The sequence below is a fragment of the Pristiophorus japonicus genome, chromosome 22, assembly GCF_044704955.1.
Source record: "Pristiophorus japonicus isolate sPriJap1 chromosome 22, sPriJap1.hap1, whole genome shotgun sequence".
NCBI lineage: Eukaryota > Metazoa > Chordata > Chondrichthyes > Pristiophoridae > Pristiophorus > Pristiophorus japonicus.
In genome coordinates this window covers 1,899,591-1,923,123 of record NC_091998.1, presented here as the reverse complement: position 1 = coordinate 1,923,123, position 23,533 = coordinate 1,899,591, and the positions used below count along the sequence as shown (strand labels likewise).

General features: G+C 48.9%; 1 protein-coding gene across 1 annotated transcript in view; it reads right to left on the bottom strand.

Moving 5' to 3' along the window:
* The window catches only part of LOC139235156 (glutamate receptor ionotropic, delta-1-like), a 765,307-nt gene that overhangs the window by 430,833 nt on the left and 310,941 nt on the right, over positions 1 to 23,533 (bottom strand). Inside the window, exon 3 of the mRNA XM_070866376.1 lies at positions 10,410 to 10,694. Coding sequence (XP_070722477.1) covers positions 10,410 to 10,694 — 285 coding nt within the window. The remainder of the gene's footprint in view (positions 1 to 10,409; positions 10,695 to 23,533) is intronic.

Sequence of the window (23,533 nt, the reverse complement as noted above, 5' to 3'; positions counted from 1 at the left end):
GGGGGGGCCCAGGCTGTGTGTCACTGAGTGGGGGGGGGGGGGCCCAGGCTGTGTGACACTGAGTGGGGGGGGGGAAGCAGACTGTGTGTCACTGAATGGGGGGGGGGGGGACAGACTGTGTGACACTGAGTGGGGGGGGGGGACAGACTGTGTGACACTGAGTGGGGGGGGGGACAGACTGTGTGACACTGAGTGGGGGCGGGGGCAGACTGTGTGTCACTGAGTGGGGGGGGGGGGCAGACTGTGTGACACTGAGTGGGGGGGGGGGGGGCAGACTGTGTGACACTGAGTGGGGGGGGGGCAGACTGTATGACACTGAGTGGGGGGGGCAGACTGTGTGACACTGAGTGGGGGGGGGGGCAGACTGTGTGACACTGAGTGGGGGGGGGGCAGACTGTGTATCACTGAGTGGGGGGGGGGGGCAGACAGTGTGACACTGAGTGGGGGGGGGGCAGACTGTATGACACTGAGTGGGGGGCGGGGGCAGACTGTGTGACACTGAGTGGGGGGGGGGCAGACTGTATGACACTGAGTGGGGGGGGGGCAGACTGTATGACACTGAGTGGGGGGGGGGCAGACTGTATGACACTGAGTGGGGGGGGGGCAGACTGTATGACACTGAGTGGGGGGGGGGCAGACTGTATGACACTGAGTGGGGGGGGGGGGGCAGACTGTGTGACACTGAGTGGGGGGGGGGCAGACTGTATGACACTGAGTGGGGGGGGGGCAGACTGTGTGTCACTGAGTGGGGGGGGGGCAGAGTGTGTGACACTGAGTGGGGGGGGGGCAGACTGTGTGACACTGAGTGGGGGGGGGGCAGACTGTATGACACTGAGTGGGGGGGGGGGCAGACTGTATGACACTGAGTGGGGGGGGGGGCAGACTGTATGACACTGAGTGGGGGGGGGGCAGACTGTATGACACTGAGTGGGGGGGGGGGCAGACTGTATGACACTGAGTGGGGGGGGGGGCAGACTGTATGACACTGAGTGGGGGGGGCAGACTGTATGACACTGAGTGGGGGGGGGGCAGACTGTGTGTCACTGAGTGGGGGGGGGGCAGACTGTATGACACTGAGTGGGGGGAGGGCAGACTGTATGACACTGAGTGGGGGGGGGCAGACTGTGTGACACTGAGTGGGGGGGGGGCAGACTGTATGACACTGAGTGGGGGGGGGGGCAGACTGTGTGTCACTGAGTGGGGGGGGGGCAGACTGTATGACACTGAGTGGGGGGGGGGGGGCAGACTGTATGACACTGAGTGGGGGGGGGGGCAGACTGTGTGTCACTGAGTGGGGGGGGGGCAGACTGTATGACACTGAGTGGGGGGGGGGGCAGACTGTATGACACTGAGTGGGGGGGGGGGGGCAGACTGTATGACACTGAGTGGGGGGGGGGCAGACTGTATGACACTGAGTGGGGGGGGCAGACTGTATGACACTGAGTGGGGGGGGGGCAGACTGTATGACACTGAGTGGGGGGGGGGCAGACTGTATGACACTGAGTGGGGGGGGGCAGACTGTATGACACTGAGTGGGGGGGGCGGGGGCAACACGCGAGCTGGAAGACAAACCTGATCGTTCTACAAATTGTCTTTGCTCCGCCCAGTGAGTATTTGAATACAAGCTGAGCATGTGTTGAGGAGGAACAGCACACTTGGCCTTTGTGTGGTTTTCCTGAGCAAGTCATTACTGTAACTCAAATCCTGTTTGTGACTGTGGGGAGATCTCTCCCTCACTCAGGTAATGATGCCAGAAATACTTTACCTTTGCTATCTCTCAAATATTGCACCAGTGAACGATTGATTGAAGAATTCACCAAATGTGACTGCCAGCAATACAATGCGAGAGTCCCAGGCTCAATAAAAGTTGCAAATTAGCAGCAAGGGAGCTACTTCCAGGTGAGGGCAGAGTTCAATCAGATCCCGAGCGCAAAGAATGCAGAACAAATGGAGACACGTACTGTGTTATAACCTTGCGGTGTGTCGAAGCGCTCAGTTACTTTACAGGGATGGTATTGCCATGGTAACAAGTCTCAGAATGGTACGGTTATACCCCACAGGCAATGATGTAATGGACTGTGGCACCAGTTATACACAATCTTACAAATCTCTGACTTAAAAGTAGAAATAAACGAAAAACCACGACAAGAGCTGGAGAGTGGGGGCGGGGGGTTTCAGGGTGACTGTTCTCAGGCTGATACACAACCCGACAGCACAGGATGTTCCAGGACTGGAACCGGTGCTGTCTCAGAGAGCGCACCTTGTGACACTGGTCCTTTGCCAATCCCATTCGATTCACTAGATTACACGGCACCATCTGTGCTGGTCCTGCAGCAAACTTCAGAAATAGTTCAACACAACCCAAGATTGTTTCAAGCTCAGCTTTTATCTTTAGGGCGTGATGTTTCCAAAACGTTCCCATTCAAGCAATTAGCAGCTAATGTGCGTCCAAACTAAAGTACTTTTGGAACTGCGACGAACAGTTTGCCTTGACACTGCATCAGGCTCTCCTGGAACTTTCAAAATCAGTCTTCAGCGGCTTTTTGTCCCGGTTAATTATTTCGGACCGAAGACAGATCAGAGTATTCTCGAAATGGTGAGGGGAGGGAGTGCTGCTACAGGTGTAGACACTGGTCAGACCCCATCTGGATACTGCCCTCGGGGAGAGATGTAGCCTTGGAGAGGGAGCGGCGCAGGTTCACAAAGGGTTAAATTATCAGCACAGGTTGCAGACTGCGCTTGTATTCCCTTGAACATAGATTAAGAGGTGATATAATTGTGGTGTTTCAGATGATTAAAGGTGTTGATTGGGTAGATCGAGAGAAAGTGTTTCCTCTGATGGGGGGAGTCCAGAACAAGGGGGCCTCACCTTAAAATTAGAGCCAGGCCGTTCAGGGTGATGTCAGGAAGCACTTCTTCACACAAAGGGCAGTGGGAATCTGGGACTCTGGCCCCCAAAACACTGTCGATAGATTTTTGTTGGGTGAGGGTATTGAGGGTTATGGAACCAAGGCGGCTGAATGGAGTTAAGATACAGATCAGCCATGATCTTATTGAATGGTGGAACAGGCTCGAGGGGCTGAATGGCCTCCTCCTGTTCCTATGCATTTTGTACAGCTCCATGCAGCAAAATGTCATTGGCCTCGCATCTATCTAGGATGTTACGCACCTTTTGCTGGAACGTTTGCTGCACTGATGAGATTCAGATGGCACGGATGTGACTCTCAATGATCTCAGCAGGGAATTAAATGCAGTTAGCTGAATGCTTACCTCATCGAGGGGGACTTGCCAGGATTCTGGCTTTGTGTCAAGGACAGAGAAAATTCACCCATTCAGCAAATGTCAGTATAACAGCTCCAAAAGCTGGCATTGAGCACTTCTCCCTCATGATTGATCTACTTTAAACCCTTGGGATTGACGATACACAAATCTGATTGGAGTTTATTTTAATCAACCATTACCTAATAAGCACCGAGAAACCTGCAGGATTCGGAAAAAGCCACCTTAAAGTCTGATGCCTCAATCAAATTCTCCTTTAAAGTTCTCCACACTATCTATTTCTCAGTCCACCATCCATTCTACACTCTCACCACCTCTGCACAGAGTTAAATCTAAACTATCTGTGCACCTTCTCTCTTCGGAACTCAATCCCATGTCCACTGGTTCGAGAGCAGATGGTAATTGCAAACATATTATCGAAGTTCAACTAATCTATTCCCTTAAGAATCCTTCATTGTTGCCGAATCCTAATCCTGGAATTCCCCAGCTAATACCATCATGGAAGCGCAATCAGAACATGGCCTGCAACGGTTAAAGGATGAGGCCCAACACGAGGGATAGGTAATATATTTCACCTCATCAGCAGTGCCCATCTCCTTTGCACAAATTTTAAAAAATATCTTGAATAGTATCCCCCCAAACTCTCTCTCTTCTCCAATCCCAGGTTCTTCAACCTCACGTCAAAGCTCCAATGCTTTAATCTCGATATCAGTTCGGTTTCCCTTTACTGCACGGCCTCCAATGCCTAGATATCCGTGCTGTCGTATGGGGACTAGAATGGTATCCAGCGCTCCAGGTGTGGCCATACCAGTGACCAGTACTCCAGGTGTGGCCATACCAGTGACCAGTACTCCAGGTGTGGCCATACCAGTGACCAGTACTCCAGGTGTGGCCATACCAGTGACCAGTACTCCAGGTGTGGCCATACCAGACCAGTACTCCAGATGTGGCCATACCAGTGACCAGTACTCCAGATGTGGCCATACCAGTGACCAGTACTCCAGGTGTGGCCATACCAGTGACCAGTACTCCAGGTGTGGCCATACCAGTGACCAGTACTCCAGATGTGGCCATACCAGTGACCAGATGTGGCCAAACCAGACCAGTACTCCAGATGTGGCCATACCAGTGACCAGTACTCCAGATGTGGCCATACCAGACCAGTACTCCAGGTGTGGCCATACCAGTGACCAGTACTCCAGATGTGGCCATACCAGACCAGTACTCCAGATGTGGCCATACCAGTGACCAGTACTCCAGATGTGGCCATACCAGTGACCAGTACTCCAGATGTGGCCATACCAGTGACCAGCACTCCAGATGTGGCCATACCCGTGACCAGTACTCCAGGTGTGGCCATACCAGTGCATGTGCAGACTCATTATCACTGCCTGAGATTTGTGCTCAGTCCTCTGGTTATATATCCCAAGGCCTTTCTCATTCAAGCAATGGGGTTGGAGGAAAGAGGGCAAACCGGAATTAGGACCGTGATGGCTTCATGAAACATGCACAAATTGAATTTTGCGGCAGTCAGCTCGATAGAAGTCCCTCGAACATAGTATTGAAGTTAACAAAGCATGATGTTGCCTGGAAGTGCGTGGGACTGGGGAATCCTACAATAAGCACAATGAATTCAATATGTTAGCTGGAATTTGGCAATTTGGAAGCACTCACGTTTGCAGGAGCCTCTAACAGAAATTTGCAAATAGGTGAGTTTCCATCTTAGCTTCAACACTGCGGCTAGAAGATGGACTGAACATCTTTGCAAGTCACTTGGGCTTGACTTATCTTCTAAAAGCTCGAGTCTATGAAGTCTTTTCAATTCCCTGACTGGACTTTGTTCCAGAGTTAAGGCACATTTATCCATGTTTGCACTGAAACAGGTGCAGGAGTTTAACCTTCACACATCCCGCTCTCACCTTCCGCTGGTGGGTTGGACACCATGTTTATACAGAGCATCACAGAGCACAGCTATGCTGGACAGGTGGCCCACGGTTACGCTGCTCAGACAGGCCATCTGTATAACACCAGCTTTACACCACAGAGCCAAAATCAGCCTCCGTGAGGCTGTTTGGAAAGGCTTGTTTACACCATTGAGTACAGGCACTGGGCCGAGGTTAGATTGTAACTCCAACGGCCCATAATCACCATAATCCGAGCTCCTGCTTGGATGGGATGCCCTCACCAACCCAAAATGGGCCATGAGGGGCAAGAGAGGAGATCATTTCCAAAATTCTCTTCCTTTTTCCCCCTCTGTCATTGCACAACTGGGAGAATGGGAGATGGGAACCTGCACCCAAGCTCGACCACAACTAGTCTCTTGATGAACAGTATGGGTGGGACTGAGGGTATGGGAGACTCTCCCTCCATCTTTATTGAAGTCCCTGACTCCACTTCACTCCTGACTTCATGCCCAAGTTTCTGCAACTTACTATGTATGGAACAGTCTCTGTATCCTGACACCGTACACTGTAGAACCAACATACTGTACCATTATCCGATCTCTCGATTGTCACTCTAACACTTTACAAAGAAAGACTTACGTTTATGTCTCAGACACATTTCACAGCATTTTGCATTCAATTAGTTCCTTTCAAATGCAGGTTATGTAGGTGAGCAGAGCAGCCATTTTGTGCCCAAACCTCCCAAACAGCGCAAAATGACCAACTAATCAGTTTTTGCTTGAGTTAGTTCAGAAGTCATTGCTGGACAGATCTCCATGGTCTTTGAACGCTGCCAAAATTCCATACAAGCATGGGTTAACATCTCACCCAAAGACTGGCACCTCCAACAAGGCAGCACTCCCTCAGTACTGCACGCAACATCGTCCCAGATTAAATCCTGCACTGGAGTTTGAACCTTCTGACCCAGAAACAAGAATGTTACCCAGAGACCAGCAGATACCTCAATTATACTGAGATTTATAAATGTCATTACAAAAACCTTCCATATGCAATATCTGATTCTTTGCTTTAATCTTGCTAAATTCTTTCCTCCTTACTCACCTATTTCCAGATCTTTAAATCTGTGCACATTGAAACTGGTTAAATTGTAGGGCATCAGGGACCCTATTTTCACATTTGGAGTTATTTTATTGGCTAATTAGCATCTCTCATAAGGCAGCAATGTAGGTGCTAAGGTTACTTGATGATAGAGAATTCAAACAGGCTGCATTTAGACAGGCTGTGAAAATTCACAGACAAGTCAGAGATGCTTTCACAGACAAGTCAGAGATGCTACATGCATTTCAGCCACATTGCGTTAAGTCATCAATCAACTTGACATTTTCGGACCTTGGGTAGTGAGCCAATAAGGTCAAAGAAGGCGAGTTCTTCTCTGTAAATTGATCCAGGTATAAATACAGCCATTTTGACCATGTGGTTTCAGTAAGACAAAGAAACTGGCAATCAGCCAGCAGCTTGTTACTCTCTGCCAAGATTAAAAAGTTAAAACTACCATCGGAGTTCGTATTTCATTAAAATTAAGAGATCTAACACTTGAGCAGCGTTCTGCCGAAAGTCTGAGGTAGGATAAGCAGCTACTCTATGTCAATGAATAACTCCAACCGAGCGGGACATCGGGGTTAAATGCCTCACCTTTAAATAATCCGCCATTGTCGGATTCCTCAAACCCTCCCTCCAGGGTCAGTGCGGCTGGTTGGGTTGAGGGCTAAGTATTAGCCAAGAAAACTCAAGAAAGTAGACAAGGATGCACAGACATGTTTTAGCCAAGAAAACTCAAGAAAGTAGACAAGGATGCACAGACATGTTCTCCGCTCTTAAGAGTCTGATATTTGGAACAAAATGAGCATCTCACGGTATAATTCCCACAAACATGTTGATAACAGAGACCCTGAACTCCCAGCCTCTCTCAGTCATACTCTCTGATCATATCATGACTCAAGTGTGTGGCACCAGTGTTAAACTTGAATTATCCACATAACACGGCACAGATTTGCCAGTTATTCAAACATGGCCTGAGATCCCAGGTTAATCCCTAAAGGTTTCCACACTGCTTTACAGGAAAATCCCTCATCTGGAGCTCTTCAATCAGCCATGTGGAGCTGTCACTCTCTGGCTAATGATAACCCACCACATTGCCAGGGCTCAAACACAGCAGCACAGATCTGGGGGGGGGGGGGGGGTGCGGTGTGTGTGTGTGCGCATGTGTGGGGGGGGGGGGTGTGTGTGTGTGTGTGTGTGTGTGGGGATGTGTGTGGGTGTGCGTGTGTGGGGGGGGTGGACGTGTGTGTGTGTATATGGATGTGTGTGTATGGGTGTGTGTGTGTGTGTGTGTGTGTGTGTGGGGATGTGTGTGGGTGTGCGTGTGTGTGCGCGTGTGGGGGGGGGTGTGTGTGTGTGGCGGGATGTGTGTGGGTGTGCGTGTGGGGGGGGTGTATGGGTGTGTGTGTGTGTGTGTGTGTGTGTGTGTGGGGGGGGTGGACGTGTGTGTGTGTATATGGATGTGTGTGTATGGGTGTGTGTGTGTGTGTGTGTGTGTATGTGTGGGGGGGTGGTGCGTGTGTGTGTGTGTGTGTGTGTGTGTGTGTATGGGTGTGTGTGTGTGTGTGGGGGGGGTTGTGTGTATGGGTGTGTGTGGGGGGGTGTGTATGTGTATGTGTGTGTGTGTGTGTGTATGTGAGAATGTGTGTGTGTGGGGGGTGTGTGTGGATGTGCGTGTGGGGGGGGTGTGTGTGTGCATGTGGGGTGTGTGTGTGTGTGTGTTTGGGGGGGTGGGGTCTGTGTGTGTGTATGGGGGTGTGTGTGTGCGTGCGCGTGTGTGTATGGGGGTGTGTGCGCGTGTGTGTGTATGGGGGTGCGTGTGTGTGTATGGGGGTGCGTGTGTGTATGGGGGTGCGTGTGTGTATATGGGTGTGTGTGTGTGTATATGGGGGTGTGTGTGTGTATATGGGTGTGTGTGTATGTATATGGGGGTGTGTGTGTGTATATGGGGGTGTGTGTGTGTGTGTATATGGGGGGGGTGTGTATATGGGGGGGGGGGTGTGTATATGGGGGGTGTGTGTGTATATGGGTGTGTGTGTGTATATGGGTGTGGGTGTGTGTGTGTATATGGGTGTGTGTGTGTGTGTATATGGGGGTGTGTGTGTGTGTATATGGGTGTGTGTGTGTGTATGGGGGTGTGTGTGTGTATATGGGGGTGTGTGTGTATATGGGGGGTGTGTGTGTGTATATGGGTGTGTGTGTGTGTATATGGGGGTGTGTGTGTGTATATGGGTGTGTGTGTATATGGGGGTGTGTGTATGTATATGGGGGGGGGGTGTATATGGGGGTGTGTGTGTGTATATGGGGGGGGGGTGTATATGGGGGTGTGTGTGTATATATGGGGGTGTGTGTGTGTATATGGGGGGGGGTGTATATGGGGGTGCGTGTGTGTATATGGGGGTGTGTGTGTGTATATGGGGGTGTGTGTGTGTATATGGGTGTGTGTGTGTGTATATGGGTGTGTGTGTGTGTATATGGGGGTGTGTGTGTGTATATGGGGGTGTGTGTGTATATGGGGGGGGGTGTGTATATGGGGGGTGTGTGTATATGGGTGTGTGTGTGTATATGGGTGTGTGTGTGTGTATATGGGTGTGTGTGTGTGTGTGTATATGGGGGTGTGTGTATGTGTATATGGGGGTGTGTGTGTGTATATGGGGGTGTGTGTGTGTATATGGGGTGTGTGTGTGTGTATATGGGTGTGTGTGTGTGTATATGGGGGTGTGTGTGTATATGGGTGTGTGTGTGTGTATATGGGGGTGTGTGTGTGTATATGGGGGGGTGTGTGTATATGGGGGGTTGTGTGTATATGGGGGGTTGTGTGTGTATATGGGTGTGTGTGTGTGTATATGGGGGGGTGTGTGTATATGGGGGGTGTGTGTATATATGGGGGGGTGTGTGTGTATATGGGGGGGTGTGTGTGTATATGGGGGTGTGTGTGTGTATATGGGGGTGTGTGTGTGTATATGGGGGGCGAGGTGTGGACTGCGAGCGATGCAAGGATTGAGCCAGGTTGGATGAAAGAAACAAACTAATTGGAGTGAGGGAAGGCCATTGGACCCAACACAGGGTTCATGAACTCTGCCGCTCTCCCACCCACCCCCGACTTTAAACTTTAGCATTGTGCGCTCAGCGCGGGCGTTACACAGCGGCAGTGGAGGTCAGGAACCCTTCGTCTCCTCCAATGGGAGCTCTCTGTGCTCCGAGACCCCATCGCACAAAGCTCTGGTACTTGCTCAGTCATGAAATGTCTCTGTAACCCCCTTCCCCAACTCTGCCACGTAGCCTCTATTCACATTGCTTTGGAACATTTGGATTCAAGTGTTGGTTTAATTTGTTGTCCAGCCCTACTCTTACTGACTGGATAGTGTTCCTGGGCCCTCTTTGAATTGGTGGAGATTCTGAGACAGGGCTTTCAGAAAGGGCAAAGGGCGGAGGTTACACACAATGTTAGACATATAGAGCACGGAAGGAGGCCATTTGGCCCATCGTGTCCGTGCCGGGAGGGATTGTGGATACAAGCCTCCCAATATGGGGAGGTATGCAGGGATTACCAGGTCACTGCCTCTCACCTCTTCCGTTAACAGCAGCATTAGTGAAGATACTGGGTACTCGCCCACCCCACTCTCAGACAAAGCTGATTCATAGACTGTGGGGGAAGAAATTAAGGAGCTTAACATCAAAAACTATTAGCAACAAGATGAATTTCAGATCCCTGATTACTCTTTCAACACAGCAGAATCATTAGAAATCAGTGAATACTTAGTAAACTTGTGTTACATTTGGATCAGAACTGGTACACAGTTCAGATAAATATTTCAGTATAAGTCCGTGCGCGAGAGCAAATTTATATTATTCATGTAGCTGTTCAAATCAAAACACAACATTTAAAATAAAGATCTTATCCTGAAGTCATTTGATGTTTAAAGGATTCTCCTATTTTGTCATGAGGTGCAGAGTTGGGCTAACTGTCCTTGCAAACCACGTGTGTAAACTGAAACCACTGGGATAGATAGCCCCGGGGCGTGACTTTCGATGGAAGGTTGCCCCAATGGATGACAGTGCTAGCCTTCAGTGGGTGTGATGTTAGCGGACGGGAGTCCCCTGTATGCTGTTCTGGGAATCACTCACCGTAGTTACTGTCGTAGAAAACGATGAACTTCTGCCAGCGAAGCTCGTTGACCAACCGGATCATGACGTCGCCGATCCGGATGGGAGGTCTGGCGGGCAGCGTGTACTCCTCCAGGTTGGGGTTGCGGCTGAGCTGACAGGCTGTGCGAGGAGAGCCGGCATTGTTGCGCTGGACAAAGAGGTGTGGGATGTGCATGGTGTCGGTGAGGGACTGCAGGGCAGTGGCTGAAGTGCAGCCTGTGGAGGACACCAGGGCGAGGATCCCCTGAGTCATCAGGTCACATGCTGTCACACAAACAGAAAAAGACAAGTCATTAATCTCCAACCGGGGGCTGAAAGGTAAGGACATTAATACCGTGACAGTAAAACAGAACACAGAGCTGAGGCAGGAAATGGACCATTGGGCTCAGTGCCAGTGCCACGATCAGCGCCTCAGGGCATGGAGACTGACAGAAGCCCGTCACTCTCTCCCTTTCATTCTCTTCCCCAACACTTTCTGCTCACACTCACTACAATCATATTCCAGCCCAGATTAATGGCAGGAATATACATAAGAACACAAGAATTAGGAACAGGAGTAGGCCATCGAGCCCCTCGAGTCTGCTCCGCCATTCAACAAGATCATGGCTGATCTGGCCGTGGACTCAGCTCCACTTACCCGCCCGCTCCCCATAACCCTTAATTCCCTTATTGGTTAAAAATCTATCTTTCTGTGACTTGAATATCTCCAGACTCTGATCTCCTCGAGAATACTAGTTTGGAGAATCAGACCTTGATGACTCCACCAAACTGCTTATAATGTAGCAATAATTGCAGCAAATTAATAAACTTACACAGGGAGCCCATGGGACGACAGTGCTGAGAAATTAAAATGTCACACTGGCGCACTAAGTGGGAAATCTTATCAGTTAGTCTAAAATCACATTGTTCCGATACTGCACAGAGAAAATTAATCTATATCTAACCCCGTGCTGTACCTGCCCTGGGAGTGTTTGATGGGACAGTGTAGAGGGAGCTTTACTCTGTATCTAACCCATGCTGTACCTGCCCTGGGAGTGTTTGATGGGACAGTGCAGAGGGAGCTTTACTCTGTATCTAACCTCCTGTACCTGCCCTGAGAGTGTTTGATGGGACAGTGTAGAGGGAGCTTTACTCTGTATCTAACCCATTTTGTTTGAAGTAATGTTCTACATTTACCTGCTACACTGTCTACTGTTTTATTCTGATCTCCATGAGGTCCTGCCTCAGTTATCATCGAATCATAGACTCTCACAGTACAGGTGGAGGCGCTGAGACCCATCCTGCCTGTGTCAGCTCTATGAGAGCCATTTAGCCCCACACCCGAGCTCCTTCCCATCACGTGCAAGTTATTTCTCTTCATATACATGTCCAATTGCCTGTTGAAAGTTCCTATGGAGACTGATTCCACCACCCTTTCAGGCAGTGCATTCTTGAACTAAACAACCCTCTGTGTGAAGACATTTCTCCTCGATGACCCTCGAGTTCATTTGCCAATTATTTTAAATCTGTTTGGTCTGGTTATCGAGCTACAGAGGAAATAGCTTTTCCCGACTTGGTCTACCCCATATAATTGTGAACACCTCAATTAGGTCTCCCCTTCACCCTCTCTGCTCTAAGGACAACAATCCCAGCTGCTCTCATCTCTCCATTTAGTTAAACTCCTTGATCCCAGAATCATCCTGGTAAACCGTCTCTGCACCCTCTCCAGGGCCGTGACATCCTCCTGAAAGCTAATGTTGCTGCCGTGGATAATATCATTTAAATGTAGTGCTCGACTCTATCATTTAACAGGGCAGAACGTGTGAGAATTATAGCTAACCGACTGTACCTGGTTCACATGCAATGAATGGCTATATAAAGGAGCATGAAGCTCATTAAGAGCTGTTAACTGAAGTTGGCCACAAGCTGCTCTCACTGCCACAGGAGCACTGCATTTAACAGTGATTAAAATAGTCATTAATTTATTGTGCTCTCGGCCTCCATCATACCCACAGCCAAAAATAAAAGTGGCTCACTGACTGAAAGGACAGGGAATAAATTATACAGTAAGTAATTTCCTAAACTCTCAAAACTCTGTGTTGGCCTGATAATGAACTAAAAATGAGCAGCGTGTTACAGAAGGTGAGTGATAACGGCCTAGCTCATCATGGGAAAGCTGTGAGTGAGTGATGGGAGTTTACCATGGCCGTGAAATTATGCTGTGCAATTATCAATATTTACTGTATTTGGGTACAATTTGTTGTCTGTATTTTAATGCAGGAGTTGATGTTAAATTAACAGATTAATGTGTGTTAAAGCCGCAGGCACTAGACTTGCATGTGGATGTTAAGGATTCCAACATTGACACGGTGTAATGCTAAGGCCTGTGAGGAGTTACCTCTCTAATGCTACTCCACAGCCGGACAATGGCAAGTGAGCAAGGATGGCCCAAGGTGGTTGGTCTCGAACTCTTCCCCCACCCCACTTCCTTGTATGGAATTACCAGCTCACCGATCTTCCACATGAGGAAATTGCAGCAACTGGCCCACGCCCGACCTTCCTTCGATCCCACAAACTCACTGGGCTACCTCGATCAGGACACTTGTATCATTCCCCTTATTAGCAAGTGTTGCAAATGCAACACATGAAAGAAAGACTTGCATTTATACAGTGCCTTTCACAACCTCTGGACATTTCAAAGCACTTTACAGCCAATGAAGAAGTACTTTTGGAGTGTAGTCACTGTTATAATGTGGGAAACGCGGCAGCCAATTTGAGTACAGCAAGCTCCCACAAACAGCAATGTGATAATGAACAGATAATCTGTTTTGTTATGTTGATTTGAGGGATAAATATTGGCCCCAGGACACCGCCCCTGCTCTTCTTCGAAATAGTACAATGGAATCTTTTATGTCCATGAGGACGAGAGAGCAGACGGCGCCTCGGTTTAACGTCTCATCCAAAAGGCGGCACCTCTGACAGTGCAGCTCTCCCTCAACACTGCACTGGAGTGTCAGCCTAGATTTTTGTGCTCAAGTCCCTGGCGTGGGACTTGAACCCACAACCTGCTGACTCAGAGACGAGTGTGCTGCCCACTGAGCCACAGCTGATGTGAAATTATGCTGCGTAATTATCAATATTTACAACATTGGTGTATAATTCTTTGTTTGTTATTTTAATGCAGGAGTTATAATATATATACACACACACACAGATATACATATCTTACACCTGCGCACATATCCATTATAAACTCCTGTGTCCACATTCATATTGAAACTTCTTATGTAAACTTATCACACTGTAATTATAGCCTTCCATCAGTGGTGGTACTCTCGTGCCTCAGTTCTGTGCCTCCCTGCTCCTTAGCATGCATCAGTCAACCCTACTTCCAAAATTGCCTTAAATGTGACTATTTAACTATAAATAATAACACAAATCAAAGTATTACAGGTATATAAAAATAAGGAGATAATGGATGACTTTAAATGGGATACAGTAGCACAGTGGTTATGTTACTGGCCCAATAATCCAGACACCTGGACTAATGATCTGGAGACATGTGTTCAAATTCCACCATGGCAGCTGGGGAATTTAAATTCAGTTAATTAAATAAAAATCTGGAAAACAAAAAGCTGGTATCAGTAACGGTGACCATGAAATTACCGGATTGTTGTAAAAATCCGTCTGCTTCACTGATGTCTTTTCGGGAGGGAAATCTGCCGCCCTTACCCGGTCTGGCCGATATGTGACTCCAGACCCACAGCGATGAGGTTGGCTCTTAACTGCCCTGAAATGGCCGAGCGAGACACTCCGTTATATTGAAGGCGGCAGTTCAGCATCACCAGCTTGACGACAATTAGGAAAGGGTAATAAATGCTGGCCCTCTGGCGACGCCCACCTCCTGTGAATGAGTTTGTATTGGTGCACCCTGGTCCAATCATCCCCTGCCTTCTAACCCGCTTCACCTGAAGACTATACTCGGTCTGGAGTCCCCGTGAGGAAGGTGATGTCGCAGTTATCTGAAAAGTAGTGATGGATCAGAGATTATATGGAGGGCAGCTTACTGGACATTATATAGAAGTGTTTAAACTGATGAAAGGATGGGACGGAGTAGATTGAAGCAGACTGTTTCTAGCAGTCAAGAGGTCAAGAACGAGGGGTCAGAGGCAAGATTAAATGGAAGCAATTTAGAACAGGGGGCAGAAGAGTTGTGAGGCTGTGAGATCCAATCCCAGGGTTAGTGGCCGAGGCAGGAACTGTAACATTCCAGATTGGATTGGAGGTGGATGAAGGAAAGGGATTGAAGGGACATGAGAAGAGTGCGGGTAAATGCGGTATCCAGCCACACAATGTGGCCTCCCTCCATCCCACAAGCCTCTCTGAGCAAGGCTGCCAGTGTATTATAGATATTGCTTTGCTTCCGTCGCTCTCCTGGTCCAGGACGTCACCAAGATCCAGGTCGCTGATTGGAGCGTAGGCAGGTACAGCAGGAGTGGCGAGGAGCGGTGAAAGACTGTAGAGGGACGTGATCGGGGCCCAGGAGAGGCGAGGGCCCAGGGGCAGCACGGGCCAGCCCACACTGCGATATGTGTGTGCACTAGCTCCGTGCAGCAGGTCTCCAATCGTCTTGGTTAATCCTTGCCACAGGACAAGACCTCGCTCTGTCAAGCCCGTGTGGTGGCTGGTGAGCAGCGGCCACCCCACGTTAAAAAACATCGACGCACAGGCATCTTCCACCCTTCAGGATGTAGTTCGGGAATATTAGGTCCTTCATTGAAACACCTGTGAACATTTTGGTGTGGATTCGAGGGACCGCCTGTGATGAAGATGATGAGATGTTGATGGGCTGTATTTAGCTTGGTGTTGGGGATGTGCTGGGCTGTGTTTAGCTTGGTGTTGGGGATGTGCTGGGCTGTGTTTAGCTTGGTGTTGGGGATGTGCTGGGCTTTGTTTAGCTTGGTGTTGGGGATGTGCTGGGCTGTGTTTAGCTTGGTGTTGGGGATGTGCTGGGTTGTGTTTAGCTTGGTATTGGGGATGTGCTAGGCTGTGTTTAGCTTGGTGTTGGGGATGTGCTGGGCTGTGTTTAGCTTGGTGTTGGGGATGTGCTAGGCTGTGTTTAGCTTGGTGTTGGGGATGTGCTGGGCTGTGTTTAGCTTGGTATTGGGGATGTGCTAGGCTGTGTTTAGCTTGGTGTTGGGGATGTGCTGGGCTGTGTTTAGCTTGGTGTTGGGGATGTGCTAGGCTGTGTTTAGCTTGGTGTTGGGGATGTGCTGGGCTGTGTTTAGCTTGGTATTGGGGATGTGCTAGGCTGTGTTTAGCTTGGTGTTGGGGATGTGCTGGGCTGTGTTTAGCTTGGTGTTGGGGATGTGCTGGGCTGTGTTTAGCTTGTTGTTGGGGATGTGCTGGGCTGTGTTTAGCTTGGTGTTGGGGATATGCTGGGCTGTGTTTAGCTTGGTGTTGGGGATGTGCTGGGTTGTGTTTAGCTTGGTGTTGGGGATGTGCTGGGCTGTGTTTAGCTTGGTGTTGGGGATGTGCTGGGCTGTGTTTAGCTTGGTGTTGGGAATGTGCTGGGCTGTGTTTAGCTTGGTGTTGGGGATGTGCTGGGTTGTATTTAGCTTGGTGTTGGGGATGTGCTAGGCTGTGTTTAGCTTGGTGTTGGGGATGTGCTGGGCTGTGTTTAGCTTGGTATTGGGGATGTGCTGGGCTGTGTTTAGCTTGGTGTTGGGGATGTGCTGGGCTTTGTTTAGCTTGGTGTTGGGGATGTGCTGGGTTGTGTTTAGCTTGGTGTTGGGGATGTGCTGGGTTGTATTTAGCTTGGTGTTGGGGATGTGCTAGGCTGTGTTTAGCTTGGTGTTGGGGATGTGCTGGGTTGTGTTTAGCTTGGTGTTGGGGATGTGCTGGGTTGTATTTAGCTTGGTGTTGGGGATGTGCTAGGCTGTGTTTAGCTTGGTGTTGGGGATGTGCTGGGCTGTGTTTAGCTTGGTGTTGGGGATGTGCTGGGCTGTGTTTAGCTTGGTGTTGGGGATGTGCTGGGCTGTGTTTAGCTTGGTGTTGGGGATGTGCTGGGCTGTGTTTAGCTTGGTGTTGGGGATGTGCTGGGCTGTGTTTAGCTTGGTGTTGGGGATGTGCTGGGCTGTGTTTAGCTTGGTGTTGGGGATGTGCTGGGCTGTGTTTAGCTTGGTATTGGGGATGTGCTGGGCTGTGTTTAGCTTGGTGTTGGGGATGTGCTGGGTTGTGTTTAGCTTGGTGTTGGGGATGTGCTGGGTTGTGTTTAGCTTGGTGTTGGGGATGTGCTGGGCTGTGTTTAGCTTGGTGTTGGGGATGTGCTGGGTTGTGTTTAGCTTGGTGTTGGGGATGTGCTGGGCTGTGTTTAGCTTGGTGTTGGGGATGTGCTGGGCTGTGTTTAGCTTGGTGTTGGGGATGTGCTGGGTTGTGTTTAGCTTGGTGTTGGGGATGTGCTGGGCTGTGTTTAGCTTGCTGTTGGGGATGACATTCACCAGGAATCTCGGTGAGAATGCCCCAAATAAATTTCAAATTGGACCTTTAACGAAAGTGAGCAGAGGGAAGAAAGTTGGTGTCAGGCCGATGCTCATACAAAGAGCACAGAAATGACAATGTCCAGTCCACAATAGGCTGGTGTTTTCCTTTTTAAATATAGATGAGCCAAGACTACTTCACTTTATTAATTTAAACAGGTATCTTTTGAAGATTTATGAGGCACAGAAGCCGATAAAACAGTTTTAATTTGTTCTTTTTCTCATTTCCTACGGGCTGATTTTTTATTACTTCTACTCGAAGGATTCTCTCGCTGCTGTTTCACAATTCTGGATAAAACTCCAGCAGCAACACACGTGAATATTCATCGGCCACAAACAATGACTGTTACTGTTTCCAACTCATTATTCATGACTTGAACCTAATCATTCTGTAACATCGACAACCAGTCAGTTCCAGCTTAGACCAAAGAAAACCTTCTGTGCTTTGCTCATCTTTAGCTGTCCTTCAGCGGAGACGTTAAACCCGCCATATCCCTGTTCTGGCGGTTTCAGCGGATGCTGAAGATCCTACGAATATTCAGAGCAGAACACCGTGTCCTCCCAGAGTCCTGGGTCCACATTTCTCCTTCAATAAATAGCACGGGGTAAATGTTCAGACTCATGGTACGGGCCATAATCTAGCTCAGCAGGTCGCTCGCTCGTCGAAATCAACAGAATGAAAATACGATGGGTTCAATAACGGGCGACACCGCTCGCCAGATCAGCGTCCATGATCAAAAATGAGCCCCCACTAAAAATCGATTAACTGCAGTCAGCTGACTGCCTGCCGCATTGGCAACAAACCACTCCCATCAAATGCCGAACAGAATCCCACCCAAAGAATCAGTTCACGGGACCCACAAGAAAGTCACAACAAAGAAAATCAATAATAAAAAACAGAAAATGCTGGAAATACTCAGCAGGTCGGGCAGCATCAGTGAAGAGAGGAGCAGAACTAACGTCTCAGGTCAAAGGCCCTTCCTCAGACCTGAAACATTAACTCTGTTTCTCTCTCCACAGATGCTGCCCGACCCGCTGAGACTTCCAGCCTTGTCTGTTTTTATTTTAGACTTGCAGCATCCGCGGTATTTTGTTTTGTAAAGAAATTCAATAGTTTTATCATTCTCACCGCTCTGGACACTGGGCGAAATACAGGAACTGCGCCTTTGGGAATGTGCCCGAATATGGTGAGTGGCCCCTTTAAGCTGCTCTGCATTATCCACCACCAACATGACTCGAGTCCGTGTCGTCATTAATACTCACAACACTGCTCCACAACTTTAAAAAGTAGCGCTGTGACACCTATCACATGACCTTTATTTATTTATCTGCTGTTCTGGGTCATGTGACACCATTATCCGATAACAGAGAGCTGCCGACAATCTCACCATGGTAGAGGACACTAACAATATTCCGACAGTGGATAGTCAAGGGGCTATAGGGGGGGAGGAACTTAACACAATCACAATCACTAAGGAGGTGGTACTCAGTAAGATAATGGGACTAAAGGCAGATAAATCCCCTGGACCTGATGGCTTGCATCCTAGGGTCTTAAGAGAGGTAGCGGCAGGGATAGTGGATGCATTGGTTGTAATTTACCAAAATTCCCTGGATTCTGTGGAGGTCCCAGCAGATTGGAAAACTACAAATGTAACGCCCCTATTTAAAAAAGGAGCAGACAAAAAGCAGGAAACTATGGACCAGTTAGCCTAACATCTGTGGTTGGGAAAATGTTGAAGTCCATTATTAAAGAAGCAGTAGCAGGACATTTGGAAAAGCAAAATTCAGTCAGGCAGAGTCAGCATGGATTTATGAAAGGGAAGTCATGTTGTACAAGTTGCTGGAGTTCTTTGAAGATGTAATGAACAGGGTGGATAAAGGGGAACCAGTGGATGTGGTGTATTTGGCCTTCCAGAAGGCATTTGACAAGGTGCCACATAAAAGGTTACTGCTCAAGATAAAAGTTCACGGTGTTGGGGTAATATATTAGCATGGATAGAGGATTAGCTACTAACAGAAAACAGAGATTGAGGATAAGTGGTTCATTCTCTGGTTGGCAACCAGTAATCAGTGGGGTGCCGCAGGGATCAGTGCTGGGACCCCAACTATTTACAATCTATATTAACGACTTGGAAGAAGGGACTGAGTGTAACGTAGCCAAGTTTGCTGACGATACAAAGATGGGAGGAAAAGCAATGTGTGAGGAGGACACAAAAACCCTGCAAAACAACATAGACAGGCTAAGTGAGTGGGCAAAAATTTGGCAGATGGTGTATAATGTTGGAAAATGTGAGGTCATGCACTTTGACAGAAAAAAATCAGAGAGCAAGTTATTATTTAAATGGAGAAAGATTGCAAAGTGCTGCAGTACAGCGGGACCTGGGGGTACTTGTGCATGAAATACACAAGGTTAGTATGCAGGTACAGCAAGTGATCAGGAAGGCCAATGGTATCTTGGCCTTTATTGCAAAGGGGATGGAGTATAAAAGCAGGGAAGTCTTGCTACAGTTATACAGGGTATTGGTGAGGCCACACCTGGAATACTGCGTGCAGTTTTGGTTTCCATATTTACGAAAGGATATACTTGCTTTGGAGGCAGTTCAGAGAAGGTTCACTAGGTTGATTCCGGGGACGAGGGAGTTGACTTATGAGGAAAGGTTGAGTAGGTTGGGCCTCTATTCATTGGAATTCAGAAGAATGAGAGGTGATCTTATCGAAACGTCTAAGATTATGAGGGGGCTTGACAAGGTGGATGCAGAGAAGATGTTTCCATTGATGGGGGAGACTAGAACTAGGGGGCATGATCTTAGAATAAGGGGCCGGCCATTTAAAACACAGATGAGGAGACATTGAATAAATTTAAGATAGAAATAGACAGTTTCTTAAATGATAAGGGAATAAGGGATTAAGGGGGCGGGCAGGGAAGTGGAGCTGATCGGATCAGCCATGAACTTATTGAATCTCGAGGGGCCGAATGGCCTACTCCTGCTCCTATTTCTCATGTTGTTAAGAGCTGCCCTTAGTGAGTGGCAAACATTCACTCGAGTTCTGATAAAAAGTTTACATTCAAAACTTTGACTTTTCCGAGGCTGACTGACCCGCTGTGTATTTTCAGCGCTCTCTCTCTTTACTTCAGACATCCTGTGGCTCACCCTTATGACCCAATCCCCATCTCCCTCATACAAATGAAGATGTTAAATATCTTCATCTGTCAAAGCAGGGAAGAATCTCTTTACTTTACTCACTTAACAAACTATCCACAATTCACTGTGCACCTGATAACGATCCCAATCCCTTTCACCGTGTACAACGTACACACTCCACATCAGCCCGAAAACAGTACAAGCTTTCTGTTGATGGAAATTCCAAATCTTTTACCCACAAAGTACATTTATATTTGGGGGGGATGATTGCAGATTTCTGACTCTATGATCAGATCAATGGAATCACGTTTAGTAATGTGAACACAGGCTGCGGCCTACAGAGATCGCTCAACCACAATCCAAGCTCCATACACACCCGCTCTATAGATCATCATTTGACCTACACTGAATCGTGCTTCCTGTCCGGGGTAAATGATCAGAGTAAAGTGATGTGGGAAGAAGACGAGTGTTCAGTGTTAAAAGGGTGTTGGGATCACCAATATAAAATTCCCTGACCCTTTCTCAGAGGTTTCTTCAGACTAAGCCATTACTGAAAGGTAACGAACTGTTAAGACATCACAATAGTGTTTGGTAAATGAGAGACTTCCATTCCAACACGACATCAATCGCTGCATTTACACTGCAAGCACTCGGAGGTTCTGAACACGGAATGAAACAGCCAACCTGGCTGGTCTGAGAACCCCAGTCACACACCTCCTTGTATTACCCCAGTCACACACCTCCTTGTATTACCCCAGTCACACACCTCCTTGTACTACCCCAGTCACACACCTCCTTGTATTATCCCAGTCACACACCTCCTTGTATTACCCCAGTCACACACCTCCTTGTATTACCCCAGTCACACACCTCCCTGTATTACCCCAGTCACACACCTCCTTGTATTACCCCAGTCACACACCTTCTTGTATTACCCCAGTCACACACTTCCTTGTATTACCCCAGTCACACACCTCCTTGTATTACCCTAGTCACACACCTCCTTGTATTACCCCAGTCACACACCTCCTTGTATTACCCCAGTCACACACCTTCTTGTATTACCCCAGTCACACACCTCCTTGTATTACCCTAGTCACACACCTCCTTGCACTACCCCAGTCACACACCTTCTTGCACTATCATTGGGGAAGCATTAGATTGCAAACAGGAATTGGAGGAACACAGGGGAGTAAGAGAAGGCTCAGTGGATGAGAGAGGTTGGAGGAGTTTGACGATGGGGTGTGATGTGCTAAGGTTGTTTAGGAACAGAAGACTAGAGTGCAGGAGCAAGGTGACAGAAAGCCTGTCATCAACAATGGGGCATGACAATCAGGGTGGGGCATGGGATGGATATGGGGACGGTGCATGGGATGGGTATAGGGGACGGTGCATGGGATGGATATAGGGGACGGTGCATGGGATGGGCATAGGGGATGGTGCGGCGAATGATACAAGAGACATTGTGTGCGATGGGTATAGGGGACGGTGCATGGGATGGATATAGGGGACGGTGTGTGCGATGGGTATAGGGGACAGTGCATGCGATGGATATAGGAGATGGTGCATGCAATGGATATAGGGGATGGTGCGGGTGATGGATATAGGGGACGGTGTATGGGATGGGTATAGGGGAAAGTGCATGGGATAGATATAGGGGACGGTGCATGGGATGGATATAATGTACGGTGCATTCATTGGGTATAGGGGACGATGCGCACGATGGATATAGGGGATGGTGCATGCGATAGATATAGGGAACGGTGCGTGCGATGGATATAGGAGACGGTGCATGGGACGGGTATAGGAGACGGTGCATGGGATAGATATAGGGGACAGTGCATGGGATGGAAATAGGGGACGGTGCGTGCGATGGATATAGGGGAAGGTATGAGCGATGGATATAGTGGATGGTGCGGGTGATGGATATAGGGGACGGCGCATGGGATGGGTATAGGGGAAAGTGCATGGGATTGATATAGGGGACGGTGCATGGGATGGATATAGGGGACGGTATGTGCGATGGGTATAGGGGACAGTGCATGCGATGGGTATAGGAGATGGTGCGTGCGATGGGTATAGGGGACGGTGCATGGAATGGATATAGGGGATGGTGCATGGGATGGATATAGGGGATGGTGCGTACAATGGGTAAGGGGACGGTGCGTACGATGGATATAGGGGATGGTGCATGCGATAGATATAGGGGATGGTGCGTGCAATAGGTATAAGGGACGGTGCATGTGATGGGTATAGGGGACAGTGCATGCGATGGGTATAGGGGACGGTGCGTGCGATGGATATAGGGGATGGTGCTTGCGATGGGTATAGGGGATGATGCTTGCGATGGGTATAGGGGACGGTGGGTGAAATGGTTATAGGGGACGGTGTGTGCAATGGTTATAGGGGACGGTGTGTGCGATGGGTATAGGGGACAGTGCATGGGATAGATATAGGGGATGGCGTGTGCGATGGGTATAGGGGACAGTGCGTTCAATGGGTATTGGGGATGGTGCGTTCATTGGGTATAGGGGACGGTGCTTACAATGGATATATGGGACGGTGCGTGCAATTGGTATGGGGACGGTGCGTGCAACGGGTATAGGGGACAGTGCGTGCAATGGGTATAGGGGACGGTGTGTTCATTGGGTATAGGGGACGGTGCTTATGATGGATATAGGGGACAGTGCGTGCGATGGATATAGGGGACGGTGCGTGCAATGGGTATAGGGAACGGTGCATGGAATGGGTATAGGTTACGGTGCATGGGATGGATATAGGGGACAGTGCATGCAATGGGTATAGGGGACGGTGCGTGCGATGGATATAGGGGATGATGTGTGCAATGGGTATAGGGGACGGTGTGTTCATTGGGTATAGGGGACGGTGCTTACGATGGATATAGGGGACGGTGCGTGCGATGGATATAGGGGACGGTGCGTGCGATGGATATAAGGGACAGTGCATGCGATGGATATAGGGGACGGTACATGCAATGGGTATAGGGAACGGTGCATGGAATGGGTATAGGTTACGGTGCATGGGATGGATATAGGGGACAGTGCATGCAATGGGTATAGGGGACGGTGCGTGCGATGGATATAGAGGATGGTGCGTGCAATGGGTATAGGGGACGGTGTGTTCATTGGGTATAGGGGACGGTGCTTACGATGGATATAGGGGACGGTGCGTGCGATGGATATAGGGGACGGTGCGTGCGATGGATATAGGGGACGGTGCATGCGATGGATATAGGGGACGGTGCATGCAATGGGTATAGGGGACGGTGTGTGCGATGGATATAGGGGACGGTGCGTGCGATGAGGAAAAGCGAATGCTTGGTTAAAAATCCTCACCTATAACACAGAAATGAAGAATTCTCTCTCCAAATAAACCTCCAAATCAAGAGCGAGCAACAGGTAAATATAAATATCGGGCACCA